Consider the following 21965-nt stretch of genomic DNA (forward strand, 5'->3'; position numbering starts at 1 on the left):
CAGATCTAAAAAGTGCTGCAATTTCAGTCTTAAAAAAAACGCAAATACAATTTTATCCACCGAAAATTGGTTTTATTAAACTATAAACACATGCAGAACAACAATGCAAATTTAATCAACAAATGGAAAAACCACAAACAGCCCTGTATATTTTGCCAAGGAAGTTAATGTTACAAGTAGTGTAGATGGATAAATTCAATGCAGGGCCAGAAAAAAGAAACGGATATGTATGAGTTTTTGCATATAGAAAAAAACACAGAAATCAACAAAATGTTCCTAAATTACTTGCATTTTATTCAAAAGTAATTAATATGATACAAATTTAATAAAATCGTTTTTATTTCTAGCTTAGTTTCAGTGGTTCCGTCTCGCCATCCGCTCCTGGTCCACGGCAGACTGAACAGCCAGAATGGTCTCTGGATGACAAAGACACCAAATGTTATTATTTAAACTCATTTACTAGTTTTTCTGAAAAGGTTGTAACACAAATTTCTACATTATATAACACATTGCACATCATGAAGGGGTTTCATTTTATTTATTATTCTATTAAAACTAATAGAGTTGGGGTTTGTACTAACCCATTAACTTTTGAGAATAATCCAACAAGTCTGGAAGTCCCAACTCAATGTTGTATGAGGTTTGATCCATTTCTTTGATGAAATCATTTCCCCTCTGGAAGTAAAAATAAATTATTAAAGCTTCTTTGCTTAAAAAAGTTGCAAAAATAAATAAATAAATAAAAAAAATTAATACCTTGAGCTCAGCATAGACTTTCTCCTCCAGTTCTGTCACTTTGGATATGGCATCATATACATTGGTGTCTAAAGGAAGTTCCTGAAACACATAAAAATAAAAATTTGTAATGATTTTTTCTTAAGTTTACCACAAGTTTTATGACCGATTATTTAGACTTGACAGTTAAAGGTGAACTCACCTCCTCAGAGGAACTGTTTAAAGACTCGTGTGTCTTGGGTGCATCATTACTTTTGGAACTGCCTTTCAGCTCCTTCACTCTGCCATGATTTCAAACACAAACAAGCAAATAAATAAACAACAAACAGTTGAATTGTGTCACCATCATGTCCCTACTCTAAAAGCAGCTTTCTGGAATGTTAAAACAAACCCATTTAAGAGACTTAAATTGACCCATAACTTGTATGTTTCTCACCTAGTATGGGTCTGATTTGAGTTCTAAATAAGGTTGAATGCATAAAATCTTGCAACACCAGAGACGAATGGAAGTACTGAGCCATTGTTTTTTATCGCTATATGCCCAACATTCTGGAGACCAACGATATTTGCCATCATTTTAAACCTGTACTGCCCAAACATTACCTGTCAGCATAACGTAGTGTATTCATGGTGTAATCACAGGAAGCCATCCCTGGAGACACCATGGCAATCTGTGCAAGGAGACAAGTAGATCAGATATAGATCATTATTGACAGCATGTGCATGCAGTGCGGCAAATATGCATTTGTCAGTCGTCCATTTTGCATGTTGTGCTAATTTAACAGATAAGGTCTGCAATGTTCAACTTTGTGAAACAGAATATAGAATCCAGGAAATCAAATTGTGTGATTTCTTAAAATAATTTATTTGTATAATGAACCAGAATTTAAATATTTAGCTCCAATAAACAAGGAAGATTTCTGTGCCTCACAGACATGTTACTTCTCTTTAAGAAACTTTTCTATCCTCTACTTCTTACCTGTATTTATGTCACCTGTTTGAATCTGTATAAAAATAAAAGACACCTGTCCAGAACCTTAAACAATCAGACTGCAACCTCTACACCATGACCAAAGAGCTGTCAAAAGACATCAGAGACAAGATTGTTCACCTGAACAAGACTGGGATGCACCAATCTGCAATAAGCACGCATCATGGAGAAAAGAGAGCAACTGATGGATGAATTATTAGAAGATTAAAGAAATACAAGATCACTGACAATCTCCCTCCACACCTGGAGCTCCGTGCAAGATCTCACCTGGTAGAGCACAAATGATCTAGAGAAAGTGAACTGTGAAGCATGGGGTGGAATATAATGGTTTGGGGATGCTTTTCCACAAAAGGGACAGGAAAACTGATGCGTCCCCTCAAAAAAGGATGTGACTGGGGCCATGTGTGGAGAGATTTTAGGATAAAACCTCCCATCTGTGAGAGCATTCAGGATTAAATGTGTCCAGATACTCCAGCATGACAAAGATCCCAAACCCATCGCCCAGGCAGCGAAGGAGTGGCTACGTAAAAAACATTTCAAGGTTCTGGAATGAACTGGCCAATCGCTGGAATTTAATCAAATAAAGAATCTGTAAAGAGAGTTAAAAATGGTTTCCCAGCGACAGCAGCAAAGCACCACAGCTCTTGAGAAGATCGGCATGGAAGAAGGGACCAAGAGACCAGCTACAGTTTAGACAAACCTGCACGGTGAAGATCTACAGGAAACCTGACCTTTGTCGTTACTGAAGAAGTACAATACAAAGTATTAAGATGCACTTTTGCTACTGACCAAACACTTATTACCTGCACTAATATAGAAAATCTATTTTTTAACATTGTGCCTCTCTCAGTTGAAGTGCACCTAATGATAAATATTACAGACCTCATCTTGAAGTGAGACAACTTGCACAATTGGTGATTGTCAAATACATTTCTAGTTATATTTCCATAGGTCTCAATTTTTTTACGCAGATCATCAAAAAATTTCTAGAGGTTAATGACATTTGTTGTCCGGGTGCTCACCATGCAGGTTCTGGACTTCTCCCCAATGAAGGAATCCCTCAGCACTTTGGTTAAAGTGCTCATTCTGAAAGGAATGTGATCACTGTTCATTCCCAGCGAGCGAATGCACTCCTATAGGAAACAGCATCGGGTTTAGTTAACAAGTTATGAGGCAAGAAAAAAAAACAACAAGTTGCCGTCTCAACCAATTGTGTAGACATCCAACACTCATTCTCAAAAAAACTACCTTGAGGGCGAGTAGGCTGCGGTTGATTTCTGCAGTCTCGACCAGAGTGCTGCGGTCATAGCTGTTGACATCAGTGCCACGCTCATTGCCAGCTAGATCAACCAATGAGAATTTGCCATGTAAGGTTGTAGCACGATCATTGCGCCGCAGCACAATCTGGAGGACGGCATGGGACCGTGAGGAGTTGGCATTGGCTGAAGTCTGGCCTGATGTTCTGAGAAAACAAAAAGAAGAGGGCAGAAACATATTTTTAAGTTTTACAATCTTAAATATGTTATGTGTTGTTATTTATTTATATCTATGGTATATAAAAACAGCTAAACACCTGCATGCACTGCCCGTCTGTAAAATCTTGATGACTTCTTCTGTTGTGGACACATAGACCTCCTCCAGTCCAACCACCTGAACCTGCTGACGGTCATCCTCCAAAACTCGGAGTTTGGTCTTTTTGTTCAGCAAATCGTACACCTGTATGTGATAAAATATACTTTGCTGGAGTTTACAACGAATACAAAATGTGAAACCTAGTTAAGGAAAAAGTACTTTTTCTTACTTTTCCATTGTAGATTTCAAAGAAAGTGACATAGACGGACAAATCCAGATTAGCAAACTTCCTGTGGTTCAGATGGGCGAAAACATCTTGGGCTAAACAGAGAACAAAATTATATTGAAATGAGAAAAGTTCAATACTTTCCAAATGTAAAAATGAAGCAGATGGAAAAATAATACATCTTTGGATCTTCAAAATTATTTTTATTGAGGATTTACTAAAGAATTCAGAGACCAAGCATTGAGGTTGTCCTCTAACCTGCAAGTGCATATATTCCTTTGGAGCTGTTCTGCTGCCTTCCTGTGAAATCTCCTCCCATTGTCTGCCATAAATAGAGAATGCATTAGTCTTTCAGTCAGAAAACCTTATTTTAAAGCTGCTCCAAATCAGAATGCAGACTTACATGCGTCTTTCCACTTCCAGTCTGCCCATAAGCAAAGCAAGTTGCCACACCGCCTTCAAAAATGGATTGCACCAAAGGTTTGGCAGTAAACCTATGCAAGGAAAAAGCAATAAATAAATTGTGCACATACTATTGGCATGTAAAGCAATGACAATGCATTTTGAAACATCTCAAAGCTTCAGTAAAATTAGAATGACAACATTAAAATAATGCACCCCCCCTCACATTAAAACCCACTTTTCGCTAATTACAAAGAGTAAAGGAAGGTTTACTTGTAGACAAGCTCATTGGTGGCACTGTCATCAAAGGAGTAGTCAAAGTGGAAGACTTGGTTGTCCAAGTACTTTGTAAGGTCCACTTTTTGTTTTGGTTCGTGGACCAACAATGTCCCATTTCCAGGAACAGACACTACGTCTATCTCCTTCTTCATAAGTTCTGGAACAGACAAACACACAACTCAAAAGCCAACATTTTTTGTGTGCATGTGTGAATGACCTTTAAATAAATTTACTACCACACGGATCTATAAATATTTAACAAACCTTGCTTGTTTAGGGGCCGCTTGCGAACACACACACAAATTCGGTGTGGCTCAATCTGTAAAAATTGAGAGAGAGCCATTTAAAATGTAAAAGTATCACCAAAAGAAGAGTCCTGCATCAACCAAAGAAAAAAAATCAATTACTTCAGAAGCTTGGGTAAAACCATTTTCTTCCAAGTGTAACAACAAAAATATCGTTTTTCCCCTACACCTTGAAGTTTTTGCACATTTTGGTCCAGGTGATTCAGATTGGCTGCTGGTCGTACATTAAAAAGTGATAATCCACAGTGATAACGCACGCCTAAAAAAGAAGTTCCGGTCACATAGCTTAAATGTTCTATATCACTGCGCTGGCTTCTTTAAAACAAACTTTAGCTTCATCATCTGGACAAAAACAAGCAGTAAAAGGGGGAACTTATGCCTTATTTAACCTATCGTGATGACCAGTGTGTGACGCTACCATGACACGACCCGCACCACGTAACAAATAGTCCGCTTTTTTGTGGGGAGAAGAAAAACGAGAAGAAAAAAAAACAAAAAACGATCCAAACCGAAAAAAATAAAAAAAAGAACAAAGAACTAATAACTGGTTCAATATGCATTTCTTTTTTGAGTGACCATGGTATAAGCGGGTGAATGGCCTTCGAAGTGTGCATTATCACAGTTAATGCACTTTGAGGAAGCAACCTTCCTCCGCTTCGAGTCGGATGCTTCAGGCTTCCACGACATGCGTTAATTTCTGGTAATGGCCACAAACCCTCATCTTAAAAATAAAAACCTTCAAATATTAACTCAGAATTCTAAGAATTAATTTAAATACTTTTGGTAACCCCGTCTTTGACAAATCTCACCAAGTCAGCTGCTGATAAGGGAGTTATTTCCAACGTTTCTCTGAAATCTTGGATCATATCATAGAATTTCTGATTTGGTCGAGACGGCTCTCCGAACTAAAAGAAAACAAGAGGAAACAACTTTCAGATGAGTTGGAATTTGCCTCGAAGCTTAAGTACGGTAAATATTAATAAATGTATCTAACCTTTCCCCTCTTGGTTTGCACGTCAGAAGGTTTTACGACACAAGACTGCCTTTTGTTGCCTTTATTTAAGTCCTGGGGAGCCACAGATTTCCTTCTGCCTATAAGGAAAGTAGATGGAAGATTTCTTCAACTATATTTGTTTAAGCTCTGCACGTTTGAGTGAAAACAAAACTCAAAGAAGTGCACAGTCTTTGATTTGTTTGATAAATCAGACGTGGACCTTTGGTTGAAGGTGGAGGCATCTCCTCAGGTTCATTCTCCTTTTTCGACTCCCGTAGAAAAGGCAGCGATGGCGCCGGTTTGGCCTCATTCCCTCTGCGATGCTGTTTAGGAACTGCTGTACAAAAAGAAACAAAGACAAGTAATAAATACATCGATATGGAAAGAGATTAATATCACAAATGTCTGCCGTTGAGATGCATCAAATATACTGTACAGACTCCATTTTTTAAGCTTTAAAAAGCGTGATACTAACCAGTACCAGAAACTTTGAGGGCGGCTGGCGGGTTAAGATCTTGATGAGTGGTCTCAGGGTGAGCCGAGGAAGACCTGATGGTTGTGCTGGGTGTAAGTCCAGGTGCTGGCGGCTGGAAAAGACACGTCTGTCTCACCTGGGATCGAGTGGCAACTAAAAGAATGTACAAATGACACACGCACACACACACAAAAAAAAGAAATCCAAGTTATTTCAAGGTGTGGGGCATCTCCTAGTGGATTTTAATACAGGCTGTTTGGTATAGGAATAAAGGTTGCACAATATTTGGAATTCTTTTCAATCCTTTTGCTGAATCAGCGTGAGGCCCGTCTCCCTGTCATTAGAACCTTTTCCACTTCTGTGCCATTTAGTGAAGACTCAAAGAGAAGAAGCAACTATTGTGTGAACAAGTGAACGGAAACATGCAACATTGCATTAAGATGGCTGCTTCTGAGCTGTCTTAATGCAAGTAGTGTTTAGAAGACAACCGCGAAGGGTTTTTATTCTAAGGTAGTTTAACTTTAAATCAAATCATCTTTCTGTTACACATTAGATATTATGGTCAAGATGAACAATTAGATCAACCACTGTGTTGTGAAAAATAGTCAGGTGTGCTGTGGGGAAATTATTCAAAAATAGTAAAGCTTTGTTTTCCAAGCAAGCCCAGGTGACCAGGTAGAAATATGACCAATCAAAGTACATTTTTGGTGTTATTTTGTTTTTATAAGAACGACTATAAAGGTAATACAGACATCAGCATTTGATATTTAACAGTTTCAACTGTCATTTATGCCTTGATATTGCTATAAAAAGGGATGAATTAACCTATGCTCAAAAATAAAAAAGGTTTAAAAACTGTGACTTAAATAATTTCCCAGGGCACACCGTTTTTGATTTGACTTGACCCAATCACAAGCCTCTAATTGTGCAGAGCTTGATAAAGCAATTAATCAGCTAATTTTATCTAGAGCAGTGTTTTTCAACCTTTTCTGAGCCACGGCACACTTTAACCTTAAAAAAATCCCGCGGCACACCAGCATCCAAAAATTAAAAAAAAGGAGAAACTCATAGTCTGTATTGATCTACAGCCCCTGCACAATCTCACATGCATTTTTGAGATAATTGTTACAGAAAAAGCTGGAAACTGCAGCTGTTTTTTTCTAAAAGATGCAATAAAAGTTAAGTTAGAAGATTTAAAAACAGTTTGTGTGTTCGTTAGTTTCAAGAAGTTTAGCAACAGATCTCCTTTTGCGCTGTCACTCTCACAACCCAATGTATCATGGGAAATGTAGTGCATAAAACGGCCGAAGATCGGTTTTCGGAGCTTCATTGTTTTGTTCACTTGTTCCACGGTCTGATACCGGATTCTGTGGAAAGCTACACCGCTAAAGACGAGCTTTAGCTGGTATTTTTGTTAGAACTGAACGACTTTACGAGCTAAATCGAGACAAGGAAGTGAAGACTTTAAGCACTTCTGATTGGTCAGACCGATGACATGTGATTAACCCCCCCAACACGGGACTTTTCCAAAATACAGCCGAAGGTGCAGCTGAATCGCGGTACGTCATTCTTATCAAAATGTCTTTAATAAAATAAAATAAACGCAAAGAAAAGGTATTTTACGATCTTTTATATTCCTAACTCCTCAGTGTTTTATCAGGGCCTGTTTGGATGAACACAGAGCTAAAATCCTGGAGATGGGAAATGTTTTTAGATCAGTTAATGAGGGCAATTTCCCACGGCCATCTCCCACGGCACACTAGTGTGCCGCGGCACACTGGTTGAAAAACACTGATCTAGAGGCATCATAAAAAACATCAAGAGCAGTGTGGTCTGTGGATCAGAGTAGCAAAACACTAAGATCATCTATCTGCTGGCACAGAGAAAGCTAGCAGTTTTGAGCAGAACTCCTTTACGCCTGCCAAACACCCAGAACCGAAAAGTCTGTAAAACACAAAAAGCTACGTGTGTTGTGTACTTAGAAAAGCCCAGATTTTGATTTTCACCCCAGTGATTTATTAGAAGCAGATCAAGTAAAAATCTAGTTTAGTCAGAGGCCAGCAACCTTTTTGCTCTTACAACCAGCAATTTGAAATACTTGTTCATCTGCTTCCAACAAAGCAATATGCTGACCTGACTCTTGAAGTTTTGAGTTCGCTGTATCTGTAGCTTTGGAATAAAATGAGCTATTAAGACAGGTCATTGATAGTTAGCATATTGGTGAGAAATAGATCTACATACAGGAGGAAGGTGCAGGAATCCTTGAAGATCGAAGCTGTCGTTCATACTTCTGCAAAAGTAACAGTTTAAGATGTTCCTGCTGTTATAGGTGACAAAAAAACTTCATCTTTTTTTATAGTTTTTGGTTGTAAATAAAATTCCTCCTTTCAACATAAACATGCTTCTAGACTTACTTTGTCAGTAGTAGCAGCAGTGGGAGGCTCAGCAGCTTCTTTGTTGGCAGTGTTGACTTGGTACACAAGTTCTGGATTTAGTGAACATATTTCACTTATTTCAATCTAAAAATAAAAACAAGAGACAATATCTATTAGTTTTTTTTTTTTATTCCTAAAATTAAGAAAGACCAAATTAAGGGACATTTTCACACAAAACAGGGGGGGGGGTACTTTATTTGTTGACAAAGAAAAAAATACACATTTTTTTTAAATTTTCTTTACTATAACTAAGATCTGTGTATAAGACCTATAATAACAAATATTACACAATTGTCACAGTAAACACTCGATGAAGCGCGTGATTTGGCAAACAGAGAATACAGTTCAGCTATGTTGTTTTGATGATTAGAGAAAGAAATCGACCTCTTTTCCTCGGCATACGTTCCTCTCCAGCCACTCCACCATAGCCGTGGATTTCACAGCATCTACGGATTTCACTGTGGCTGAATGGACTCGACCTGTTAGGGCAGGAAGAGAACAGAGAAAAACTAACGTCACGCAGGGACGAAGAAAACAACAACTATAATAAATATAATAGGTGGAAATATGAACCTACCATCACTGCGACTGATTTGAATAGACAGTCCTACAAGTAACCTGGACAGGTTCGCCTCCATTATAACTCTGGGATGCGATACGAATCTGATCTAAAAAAGATACCGATAAATAATAATTATGGCAACAATGCGGCGGTCGCTGTCAAGCCAAACTATCTTTATACTACAGTGATAGAATACTTCCACTTTATTGAGTTACCCGTTCTAATTTATTAAAAAGAAAAAATGTCTGAAGACGAAACTCACATACCTACGAGCTCCTTTTTCCAACAACTCTCAAGATTTGAAACTGCGCCGTTGCAAGTTTTTCTGTATTCTGATTGGCTACCCTAATTTGAAGCAGCCGGTGCATTTCTTCTTCTGTGTTAGCTGGTCTGTAACACGGAAGTTATAGCGCCACACAGTGGAACGAGGAGAAGATACTACTTTAATAAAATGGAAGTGGAATGTGCAATGGAAGTTTTTATTTTTTTTAATTTTCTTGTTAAACATGAGTACAATGCTCCTGGGTAGGCAATACAAGAAGTTAGACAATATGCTCTACAAAAAAAAAGAAAGAAAAAAAAGGTGTGTGTGTGTGTGGAGGGGGTACTTGTTAAAAGTAAACATACATTTTAAAAATAACTTAGTTATGTTTAAACATTTTTACCCTTAACAAGTAGTCTATTTAAATGAACTGCAAGCATACTTAATACTACATATACAATATATTATATTGTAAACCTAAAATGTTACAATTCAGTTTGAAAAAGTAGTTATTATACTTCTTACACTACTTATACACGGTCTGTAGAATACTTAGAATACTTATACTTAATAAAATCATATTCAAGTGTAGTTCTTTTTGCTATGGGTAAATACTCTTTTTAAAATATTTCTATAAGAGGCAAAAGTGTTTTGAAACCAGTTTTAAAAAGCATAGTTTCCAAACCAAAACATAAAAAGAGGCTCCAAGTAAATGCAAGTCCACGACAGTATATTGATACTGATAATGTATGATTACTAATATTATAACACATGAAAATACTGCTGGATGTTTGTAATATGCTGATAATATAAGAAGAAAATAAATTGGGATATGTTTTATATTTCACTAAATAAAAATTCTGTTTAAATTCTACCCAATGACGAAGCATTTGGCTCCATGCCTTCCCACCATGTGACCTCAGGAATCCTGTGTTTGTCCACATGCTCTTTATGTCTTCCCATGAGATCACCAATGAGGAACAGCTGTTGTGGCGGTTTAACCAGATAACACAAAGTATTAGAATTGTTTTTTTTTAAATCAATTACACTTATCTCTTAAGTTATGCATACATTAAATTCCTCTAGGAGGTGCACATGTTTAAGTAAATTGCCTTTACTTGAACTGAAATAATTATTCATCTTTGTTTTGTGAAACTTAGAGATGGGGTCCATCTTCAGACTAAATGTATTACATTTTTAATTAAATAAATGTATTTTTACTTGTAGTTTTTCGTATTTTTAAAGTCAATAAGTTTACAATAAAGTATTACTGAAATAAATTGTAAGTCAATGTCAGACCTCCCCCCAGCTAGCCTTTCCAAAGCATCATCATAAAGGGGTCAGTACTATTTAGTTCCTTCAGTCTTAGTTGTGACCAAGTGTGTGTTACTTTCCTCGTTTTGTAATCCACTGTTGGAACAAATTTCCCATCTTTATTCAAATTTGGACCACATTTTACACCTTTGTCCCGGTCCCTGGTTGTTTGAACCCCCACTCGGGCCCCCCATGACATCACCAATGAAGAACAGCTGGCAAATAACCTGTCATGCAGTTCAGCGTTGCCTTCAGCGTGGGAGGCTCCCAATTTTTCCTCTTTTTGTTTTTTTTTTGTCATTTTGCCCCCCATTACACCCTCTCAGCTTCCAAACCTGCTAACTATACACAAGCTGGACTTGTGTATACACATTCTCCTTAAGGGAACTCTCACACATGACAAATCAAAGGTCTAATAAACAGCTTGTGTGGAGCAATTTTCCTCCCTTCCACCACAGGATGAAAAATAAACAAATCCCTGTTGGTCGACTGTCCAGGCCATTTGGTGGGTCTCTCTGCTGATGACTGGGTGGCCCAGGACTGCTTGGTGTGAGGCCTGGGACGGAGCCACAACTGTTTCCTGTGGGCAGCCCCACCCCCCCTAACTTCCCCACAACTGCCTCAGTGGGTGGTATTCCCCTCCTTCTGTTTTCCTCTTCTCCCTCCTCCCTTCCTTAATTTTCTCTCCTCCAGGCACCTCCCTTCTTCTTCTCTCTTTCATCTAATTTGCCTTGAAAAGGTAAATTGAGCAAAACTTTTGTTCGTTTTTTTAATCTGTCTAATGATTAGCTATGTTTAAAGAGAGAAAAAAATGTCTGTTGTGTGATGTGGTCATCAATGACCTTCAGAGTTCAAATATCAAGGTGTTGAGGAGCACTTTCATACTATTTAGGATGATGAGTTTAGCAAGAAAGTCAAAGAATTTCACGTCATGGCTCCCTCAAGGCTCCCAAACTATATATATATATATATATATATATATATATATATATATATATATATATATATATACATATATATATATATATATATGTTTTTAAATGATAGAAAAACAGAATGACTGGTTTCTCAGGTGGGCTCATTTGAAGGAGAGTCTTGTAGGGCTCAAGTTTGTTTAACTCCAATTTTTTTTTTTTTTTCATCAGTCCAATTGCATTTTTCTAAGTGTGAAGAATATCATTCTTTTTCAGACCTTCCTCTATAGAGATTTAATAGATTCTGGCGAGGTGTTTCAGGCATGTCCCAATAGCGAGAGGCCCCTGGAAAGACCCAGGACGCTGGAGAAACTACGTCTCTCGGCTGGCCCAGGGACGCTTCGGGGTCCCCCCAGAGGAGCTGGAGGAAGTGGCCGGGGAGACGCAAGTCTGGGCATCTTTGATTAGATTGCTGTCCAGATGAAGAAGATAGATGGATGGATGGATGGATGGATGGATGGATGCCAAACCCTCCAGCAAAGATAAAATATGAGAAGGGGCAATGATAAAAAAAAGGAAAATAAATGTTGCACACTTTCTTAGTGTAAATATTGAACTTTTTTTTTTTTTAATTTCTTTCTTTCTTTCAGGATTACTCAAAAGATACAGACATTACATTGTTTTGGCCCAATTTCAAACATATGCTAGAGCAGGTTTGTTTTCAGTTCCTGCTTCCTTTCTTTAATGTAATATCTGCAAAAACAGTAACAAAAAGGATCTTTAAAAAATAGACTAGGCAAAAATATAATTTTTAACAAACAATTTTTTATCATATTCAATCAAGATGTTAATCTTCAGAAATAGTTAAGTCATAAGTTTGACAGTGCGTTTACCAACCAGGTTAAATAATAGTTTAGGAAATGTTTACCCTATAAACATTTTATGAATGAAATTTTTAAAGATTTGGTATTTTTTAAATCTAAATTTAATACCCCCAAAATTACGCCTATCAAACAAAAAATCTTCCATTATGAGAACTCGAGAGTTTTTGGTGAAATCTCTTCACATTGATTATTTATAAACTGTAAATATTCTTGTTTTCTTTGCCAGATACTTTGGGAGAAATTGTCCGGTGAATGATTTTTCTCAGCTTAAAATATAGACAGAAAGTAAATGTACATGTTTTTAATCAAAACTGTAAAAAATAATTTACAATACATATGTTTAAGTAATAAAAAAAACCCTCCTTTTTACATTTTTTAATTTTTTTGTTTTTTGGGGATTTAAAAAAAAATGCTGCTTAGGATTTTTGTTTCTATCAAGCACTCACAGCGTTTAACCTGCCTCACAGTGGCTGTTTGGTAAAAGTTTTCACTTACAGGATAAAAATGTAGAGAGCAACTGCTTTATGCAGCCCCGCCAGCAGAGTGCAATATAGAAGCAAAAGAGGACAGCGGTGGAGGAATGTTTAATTCTGAGTGTGATTCTCAACAACATGGGTGGGACTGAGTGCATCAATGCTGAATATTGAGTGTCTAACAAAGTTTTAATAAGGCTACAAGGCTAAGCAAGCTTTTTCTGAAACAATTACTCATCACTGAGTTTTAGTCTTGACATTTGAGAGTTTTAGTAATCTTAGCATGTTTGATATTCTAACACATCCTAGTGGGCAGTTATGATCCTTTTTTTAATCTTTAATGACTTACATTTCTTCATTTTGTACATTTTTACAACATTTTTTCTGTTGTAGCTTGAGTTGAACTACAGTGAACTGTGCATGGGTGTTGGAATAAGCCCCTGCACCTTCTATAGAGCAGAGCAGTAACAAAAAAAAAGATTCATGGATGAATTTTTGCTCTTTTATTCTTTCCAGTTACTGTACAGCTGAAAATACAGAACCACTGGGTCAAGTTTGAAATTATGATGACAAATGCTGGTAACATTTAAGTAAGCATTAAAGATACGGAAAAGAAAAAAACAGGTACAAATTATAATTTATTTATTTAGTCTATTAAATATGATCTAAACAGTTGATAGTTTTTTCAAATCCCCCCCTATAGAAAACCTATTGAACAGTATTGTACAAATTGCAAAATGCAAAATCTAAGCAATTACATCAATCAGTTTGAAACTTTAGATGGTCAGATGGTTGGAGGAACAGAGTGGCAATAGTGAAAGCCACATTGAAGACAACTTCACTTAGTTAAGTTATGACTAATTTGGCATATTTTCCTAAGAAAATGTTAAAACAGATCACCCTTTAAAAACCATTGAAATTGCAGGATTAAAGTTGATATTCCACACTAGAATTCATAGAATAAAATAGTTAGTAGAAACCAACTGTTTAGATACACGATATTTGGGTAATTCTGTAATTTAATGGATTTGTCCTGTGTACATTTTGCCCACAGAGCTATGAAATAACTAATATTTTCTTCCAACATTTTCCCATTTAAGTATATTAGCTTACTTCACAGCAAAAAGCTAAAGCAAAAATCAAATGAAGTTTTTGGGTAAAATGCAAACCAGAATTTTACAAATCTTGAGAAAAAAACGGTAGAAAACTTTAGAAAAATAAACATTTCTGAAACAAGGCTTTAGGAATCACTGTAAAATTAAGTCATAAAGTTCTATTCTTGATTTGAACCAGTTCCTCTATGTAGAGTGTGAAAACTGAAATACAGCAGGCCTGCACACAACCTCTTTAAGGGAACTCCAATGGAAACCACAAACCATGAATAGAGCAGAAATGTGTCAGTGTGCTTTTGAAATTAATCCTTAAACCCACCAGTGTTTCTCTTCCCCCTTTTTTTACAGGACTCACCAGGGGAGTCAGACATTTAACTGCAATGTCGTCGACTGAAACATGTGGACTCCAGAGTTTTCACAGAAAAACGTACACCTACACCGAGCTGAGATCCACCATGAAGCTTCTGTTGTGTACATTACCAAATTTTTCACTCAACTTTAGAAGTCCAACAAGTTTCAAATCCACCCGTCTGTGAGCAAAAATGTAAATACTTCATTTTTTAAATGCAAAGTTCAATGAATCAAATATTTATGGAGAGAAAAATGCCAACCAACTTCACAAAATGCGTCTGTAAATTAAAAGAAACCCTACTTTATTTTAGTAAAACGTCTTTTGCAAATCTAGTTCAATGCTTTGCTCACTGAGACAACACAAGTCTATGTTTAGTATAAAAGAAAAAGTTGAGAAGGCAAAAGCTAAAATTATATGATGAGGTGCTTCAGAAATTAAAGAAACCACATCATTGGCCACGCTGTGTTCTGATTTGTGGTTGGAAATCACCACAGCAGACGTTGGTTAGTCTTCAAAGACAACACTAAATCCAAGAACAAAGCAGTGAAAATAATAATTCCATTTTGCTACTGCAGGTTAGAGCTTTATAATTTTCAATAACATTTATCAAGCACATGCCCCAGCTTAGAATATTAGGAACAAAAGGGTTTTAAAACACAAAAAGTCTTGTATTTCCTTGTCATAGAGATACATTCGAATTCATAAAAAGCACATCAAATCAAACTATTCAGCTATAATCATTCTCAGTTCTGAAGTTTGGCTTTGTAGAAGATTCAGCAAAAAAACTACTCATACCCCAAGAGTGCAACAAAAACAAACTGCTAGCTCTATTTAAAATACACCTTCCGTCTATGTTTTGTTTTTTAAATTGATCATGTAAGTTTATTTTGTAATGTGTGATCCTTAGCTGATTTTTTTTAGTTTATTTTACACGCTACCTACAATGTGGTTTTACTTTAATGGCTCTTGCCACCTCCAGATGTGTTAATGCTATTGTTTGCCTTTTCCGTTGAGATTGTAATTGTCTGGCAGAGCCTGAGACACGGGGTATTGAAAAACCATCCTAGTGCATGGTGCCAATTATAGTATATCTGGTTTGCCAAACTCTCTGGGTCTGCCTTTTTGCTCCTGCTTGCCCCATTCCACCTCCTCCTCCTCTTCCTCTTCTCCTCTACACCACATGAAATGGCTGTCTGTGCCAGCCTAGCACTGAGCCTTCATTAGCTTTTACTACCCCACTTCACTGTGTTTAGTTCTGCTTCTTTTCTTTCACTCTCTGTACATTTCACTGTGTGTGTGGGTGTGTGTGCGGAAGAGAGTTTCACCCCTCATGTAAGTGTCTGTGTCTGCATATGTTTAATTACCAGCTCCCACTCTCCCTTTAGAGTACCCCTCAATGCCATGCTACTATATCATTACACCATGGCGGCAATTTCAGTCACACAACCATCAACACACACCGGCCGGAGACAGAGGGAGGACTGTGGAAAGCTGCCCCAGCCCAAGACGGAGCCCTCAAAAGGAGCCATACAAAGATAAAGAAAGCAAATGAAGGTCCGAATATGCAGAAAAAAACCCACTGTTAAGTTGTACACAACACATCACAACTGATCTACAGCTACGTCTAGTGCTCAAACTGTTTGAACAAAACAAGCCACTTATAAACACAAGGCCTCTGGCTTACGAGGCTCACATTTAGCCCTTCTGTAAACAGAAAAGCACAGAATGAATCAATTAAAATGGCATTATGCTGGTTCCTGTTTATTTAAAACATGTTTACACTATATGGGCCCTCCCGCCTGTCTGCATGATTGCCTGGAACTTCATATCCCTCCTTCTCCACACGACAGGCTCGGTCACGGCCCAAGGTGTACCACACTCACAATCTCTCTTCACACACACATATACACACAGGGAGACACAGGCATAGATTACACACACATATTTGTAATGCTGAGAAGATGTTTGAGTAAATATTGATCTCTACTTCCTCTGTTTCTGCAAGAGATGATTAGAAAGAGTTAGGTGATGCAGCAATGTGAAGCACTGTGAAGTCAGAGCACATGAAGCTCAAAGAAATGCAAAAAAGAAAAAGAAAAATGGACTGTCTGGGTTTGCTGTGGTGTTAGAACAATCCTTGCATAAGGAGTGAGCACCAAGGTCATTACATGTGCATTTCTGAAGGAAATTGAGTTAAGCACATCTTAAGAACTGTCTTATGACACATCAGACATGCCATCACACATAACATAACCTTATTGAAGCGAATTGTGACACCACAAATGTCCACTTTTCGCATGATCTTTTTACCACTTACTGTGTTTATCATGTACTACTGTTTTCTTATATTTACATTGAGTTTTTACACTTTTGTTCCTATTTCTCATTTATATTTATTTTGCATGTTTACTCTTTTACAATGTTGTTATACACTCTAAGTCTCTGTTATGTATTTACAATGCATTTTTGTTGTTAATTTTAACATACCCTAGTCCTTGGGGAAACAAATTTGCCACCCATCCAGGGACTATGGATGAAAAATAGACTTTTGGCTAACTCTGGAGCGTTTGTTAAAGTACAACGTCTCTTCTAAATAAACTAATGTGAAACAACATTCAAGCCTTTCATGCATGATATTCTATAACATTACTTGCAAGAACTGCACTCATTCTGACACAGAAGCACATCTTAAGCCTAACTTTAAATGTTTATCCATTGAACGGATTATTGTCATTTTGAAATTGGGGAGCCAGTTTAGCTCGTGCTGGTTTGCGGCGCCTTCCGTCCGTGAAACCCGGGTTCGACTCCGGGCTGCTCCCTGTTCCCTTCTCTACCTCTGCCGGTTCCAAGCCCGGTTTGAGAAGGTTGCGTCAGGAAGGGCATCCGGCGTAAAACATTGCCAAATTTACCATGCGACTCGTTCGCTGTGGCGACCCCTAATGGGAGAAGCCGAAAGTGGAAGTAAGATTGTCATTTTGAAATTGTTTAAATTAAGCAAAATAATATTAAATAAGTGGGATCACTTATTTAATAGAGTAAATTCTTAGAGAAATTTAAAGTATTTTGATGCAAAGTACATGTCCCTTAAATCTAAATTTCATCCATTTTCCCCCCTTTTCTATCGCTAATATTGTTGTAGAGTTTCAATAGCCAGAACAGTTAGTGAGATTTGTTCAATCACATCCACTAATGTGTACATGTCAAAACGAATTATTAGAGCAAAAATATCAGTTTTTTGTCAGTGTAAACCTGCTTCCTCTTAAATGATGCAATTGTTGGGGCTGTAAACACTCGCATAGAGATGGGACACACAAAAAAGTCGGACATTTTTACCAAAACATATTTTTGCTCCTAAAAAAATCACTCATAATGATGTTACTTGTGTGAAGTTTTTATACAATGGAGATGGTGTTTGTTTTTTATTGGCTTAAGCAGGATGGTGGATTGCAACATGTTTCAAGAGTACAATTGTCACCTTGTAAAAAACACTGCTTTCATCATTTGAATGCTACTTTACTTTTACATCAGTTTACATCAGTTATCAGCATTATGAATAATTAATGGTCACAAACACCCACCTTTTTGAGTCAAACAGAAAGTGCACTTGAGTTTTGGTCAGTCAGAAGAGACAGACATTTTTCAGGATGTCTCTATCAGATTTTGTAACCTCTTGTATTACAGGTTTTTTCATTTTCTCTGGCTATCCAGGCTATCCATATTGTTGTAGTTAGCATAAATGCCTGCCTGATTGGCTTTGTTGGGATTAGTGGTGAATTTGGTGACATGTTCAGGTTGTATTACAATTTCTTTCCTAATGATGTCAGGTGCTAGGCTTTTGCTGAACATAATGCCATTTTAGTTCAGGAGCAACATTGCACCTCCTTCTGTTTAAAGTGTTTGTGCTGAGGCTGCTGAGAAATTCTTCTGCAACATTCACATTTTGCATATTTTTATCGTGTTTAACCCTGAGCTAAGACTGCTTTCTGTATCAATTTGAGTCTTCATCGCAGTGCAACTTTTCCACAGATGTGGAAAATATAAAAAGCCCAAACTGCAACACCCAATTCTCAAAGGGACGCATGCCGGTTCATGTTTTAGACACCTTTTACTCTAAACTAATCAGCACTATTTATTCCAGCAACAATAGCACCCATCCTTTGGCCACCCAAGCAGACATGTGCACACACAGCAGCACAGCATGATCAGGATTTCAGCCTTCTGTTCTTTTGTTTTGTTCTCCTTCTCTTTGTTGCTCTTACCTTCACACAGGTCAAGAGTTGTGTGAAGACTGTCTGATCCCACACAGCGAATTCACACCTAGAAAAATAAAAAGACAAGGATGATCAGGCAGTGCAAAGAATGTTCCTTGATACTGAGAAATTAGGCCGAATGTTTAGCAAAGTATTCGGTTCAAATTGGTTATTTGTCGACAGTCTTCTTTGAAACATTTGTCATGACGGGTGGGATTAAACACAACCTGAGAAGGACTTAAATGCAGAGCAGAGAGATGGGAGATGAGGAGCCAAACAGAAGAAAAGGAAAATGTGTCATGCAGGAAATTGAACAATTAATGGCAATAGAAATGGGACAATTACCATAACACTGGTGAGCAATTAACATCACCCAGTGAGGGCAAGACTCTTAACGCTACTGCCTACCTCACAACAAGAGTGACAATGAATCACACGTCATGCCGGCTCAGACGTCGCCTGGCCAAACAAAGTCTGCGTCAGGTGCTGGGGGACAGAAAGTGGGCTACTGGAACAAGACGGAAATGGACTAGGTGTCAGAACAAGGTTCTGTTAAAATGCTACTACTCAGAGGGGTTACATACAGAGATTGTGAAATGAATGGATGCTTCGAAACCCACAATCAAGGCTAACTGCCAAACAATTGCTTGCCCAATGCTCAAACATACACAAACGGCAACTCCTATCACAACTTGAGATTGAAGCGATACAATCCTTTGGTAATTGGGGCACTTATAGGGCAGTAACCCCCAAGCTGGAGGAGTGGCTACAACAGATACCCGGAAAGACCTCAGACCTCTCAGTCCAGAAAAGCGCAGTGCTAGGAACAGCTAAGATACTGCGCAGGACCCTCAAGTTCCAGGCCTCTGGTAGAGGACCCGAGCTTGGAGGAGAAACACCCCCGCGGAGGGTGAGAGGGGCGTTTTTTTTTAATATATACATTTTTTAAACATGTGAAACACCTTGTGACTCCTGTCTGTGAAAGGTGCTATAGAAATAAAATTTACTGACTTACATACAACCTTGCATCTCTGTCTGAGTGTCAAAGAGTGATCGCTAAACACTTATGCCTCAAAGGAAAAACTTCTTGGGATGCTGTGCCATCTTTAAAATAACTATAAGGATCACAGAGCACAGACAACAAATGGAATAAATAAATGAAACAAACCAAACCAAATCATCATAAAGTCCTTTTTGTCAAAGCTGTTGTGTGAGTCGACTGCTGGGTTAAGATCTACAACTTCAAAAGAATGAGATATCAGATTGAGACATACCCCACGTATGAAAGGCTGCTGTGTGGCAAGCAAAGGAATTTACAGCATCTACCTTTCATCTGCACAGGTGGGCCTGTGCTTACGTTTCAGTGTACCAGGAAAAAAAACAGGTTTTACTCTTTTTGTGAAGTCTAAAATTGCAAGGCTTACTACATTTATGAGGTTTGGCATACTATTATACAAAGCCTGATTGGCTATGTTAGTTAGTGCTGAAGTTCTTTCTGGAGTGCCACAATGTTCTTAGGTGTTACCTAGAACAGTGCACAAATGGGACCCATGTTTGTGTGCGCTCAGAAACAGGTTTTAGACAATAATTATTTAAGCAGCAAATGACTCAGTTACAGGAAGTTTAGTAAACCAGTTCATTGGTTTTGAAAAAGTGAAGATGCCTGACACTAGACCATAATACTCAGTAAAATCATGCAGATTTGTGTAACAACATAACAATGGAAGACATTTGTAGGTCATACAGGTAAAAATGGGATCCTATTCAGTTCAATTCAATTTTATTTATAGCTTAATATTACAACCATAATCGTCTCAATTATTATTATTAGAATATTCCTCAGTCACATATCCTTCAAACAAATCTGGAATTTAATGTGAAATCGCATTTAGTTTGCGTATTCCGAAACTTGTTCATTGCTTTGGAACAGAAACATTTTTAAAAGATGGGTTATCGTCAGTCATAGGTTTTTTTTTTATTCCTTCTTCCCTTGATGCATGAGGCATTCTCAAAAAGACGCAGATCTGGACATCAAGTGGGCCACCCAAACATACTACACTGTGCCCGTGAAGCCCCAAATACCCTGATCAAGCAACCACAGAACTCCAAAGAAAGAAGCTTCACCTGAACACTATCACATCTTTTTAAGAAATCAGTTTGAACCCAAACACAGTTGCAAAACATGCTACAGACACCGAGGCCCTCTGACGTCAATCCAAGATAACGCCCAGATATTTCTGGGCTCAGTTTTTACTTTTATATTTCAACTCATACAACAAGAGTCTAACTTACACTTGTAGATGCAACAATAAAGCTTGCTGAATGACGAAGAATGTCTCACATCTTGCCAAGCTAGACAAGTTTTTTCATGCAGATGAATACGAGAGCGTAGCGTCAATTGAGTCTCTGGTTTCCCAAATGATATTTCCTAACCCTCTAAAAACCTTTTCGCAACAATATCAAGCTAAAGATGTCAAAAGAAAGAACTTTATTTACATAAAAGCATGTCTTTAATCCGATTGCTAATTAGTTGGAGTTTTTGTGATTATTATACAGAACAATCTTACATTTATATTTCATTATATTTTTAGTTATGGCATTGTAAAGTTTTTGATAATCTAACGCCTCAATAAAACTTCTCATGTAAGTCGTACATTTCTATTTCTGACATTTTCATCTTTCTTACACCCTTTTCTGTAATAACATAAGATGTTAGTTAATACTTATTGTGATTTTGTTCTATAAAATCTAACACTATGCCATTGTAAAGTTTTGGTCTATATGGACTTATTTATTCATTTTTTGTCTTTTCTTGCCTAAATAAATGACCAAATAATAATAATAAACAATTTTTTTTGTTGTTGAAAGATTTACTGTGTGGTTTCACATAAAAAAAGAATTAAAAAGTTTTTAAAAATGATTACTGGGTGAGTTTTAAGTGCACACTTGGTAAAGTCTATCAGTTTGTTCACGTGATTAATGGATGTAAAATGTGTTGAATCTGACTCGTGCAATCACACAAAAAAGACAAGCAGAGACGAGATGAACACCTTTTCTTTCAATTTATTTTGTTAGTTAATCTTCTATAGCAGGTGAGGAAACATAATGGTCACTCATGGGTTTGTAACTGAGCATAGTTTTCAGAAGTCACAGTGTTTCAGACAAAATCAACAACATTTTAAAAATAACAACAAATGAGGGAAGGCCAAAAGGGAACAGAAACACAAGGTGTAACAGTGAAAAATGACCGCACACCTTCTCCTTCATGGTCCTCCAAATGCCCTCTTTGCTCCACAAACACACACACGTACCCACACGAACACACACACATACACACTGCCAAACATACAAAGGCCTCTCATCTAATGTGTCGTCATCCCATCCCTCCCATAACCCCCCACCCGATCGCTTCCAAAAACCCAAAATAA

General features: G+C 37.5%; 1 protein-coding gene across 6 annotated transcripts; it reads right to left on the reverse strand.

The window, feature by feature from the left end:
- Nucleotides 1-50: 50 nt before the first annotated feature.
- On the reverse strand, nucleotides 51-9367 carry kif2c (kinesin family member 2C). 6 transcript variants are annotated; one of them, XM_078935131.1, is made up of 23 exons: nucleotides 9243-9367; nucleotides 8992-9082; nucleotides 8799-8893; nucleotides 8394-8498; nucleotides 8221-8269; nucleotides 8113-8142; nucleotides 5980-6132; nucleotides 5725-5838; nucleotides 5505-5602; nucleotides 5320-5415; nucleotides 4470-4524; nucleotides 4200-4362; nucleotides 3928-4018; nucleotides 3783-3846; nucleotides 3528-3619; nucleotides 3300-3442; nucleotides 2975-3188; nucleotides 2749-2859; nucleotides 1339-1406; nucleotides 938-1016; nucleotides 757-837; nucleotides 582-675; nucleotides 51-416 (listed from the first exon to the last, which is right to left on the reverse strand). In XM_078935131.1, the coding sequence occupies exons 2-23, from the start codon at nucleotides 9050-9052 to the stop codon at nucleotides 355-357; spliced, it is 2118 nt and encodes a 705-aa protein (XP_078791257.1). In that variant the 5' UTR covers nucleotides 9053-9082; nucleotides 9243-9367; the 3' UTR covers nucleotides 51-354. The 6 variants fall into 6 exon arrangements, with proteins under 6 accessions (XP_078791257.1, XP_011485120.1, XP_011485119.1 ...); XM_011486818.4 differs by having other exon boundaries at nucleotides 5725-5841; XM_011486817.4 differs by having other exon boundaries at nucleotides 8113-8148.
- Nucleotides 9368-21965: the final 12598 nt, after the last annotated feature.

The sequence above is a fragment of the Oryzias latipes genome, chromosome 17, assembly GCF_053564925.1.
Source record: "Oryzias latipes strain Hd-rR chromosome 17, Olatipes_Hd-rR_3.1".
NCBI classification, from domain to species: domain Eukaryota; kingdom Metazoa; phylum Chordata; class Actinopteri; order Beloniformes; family Adrianichthyidae; genus Oryzias; species Oryzias latipes.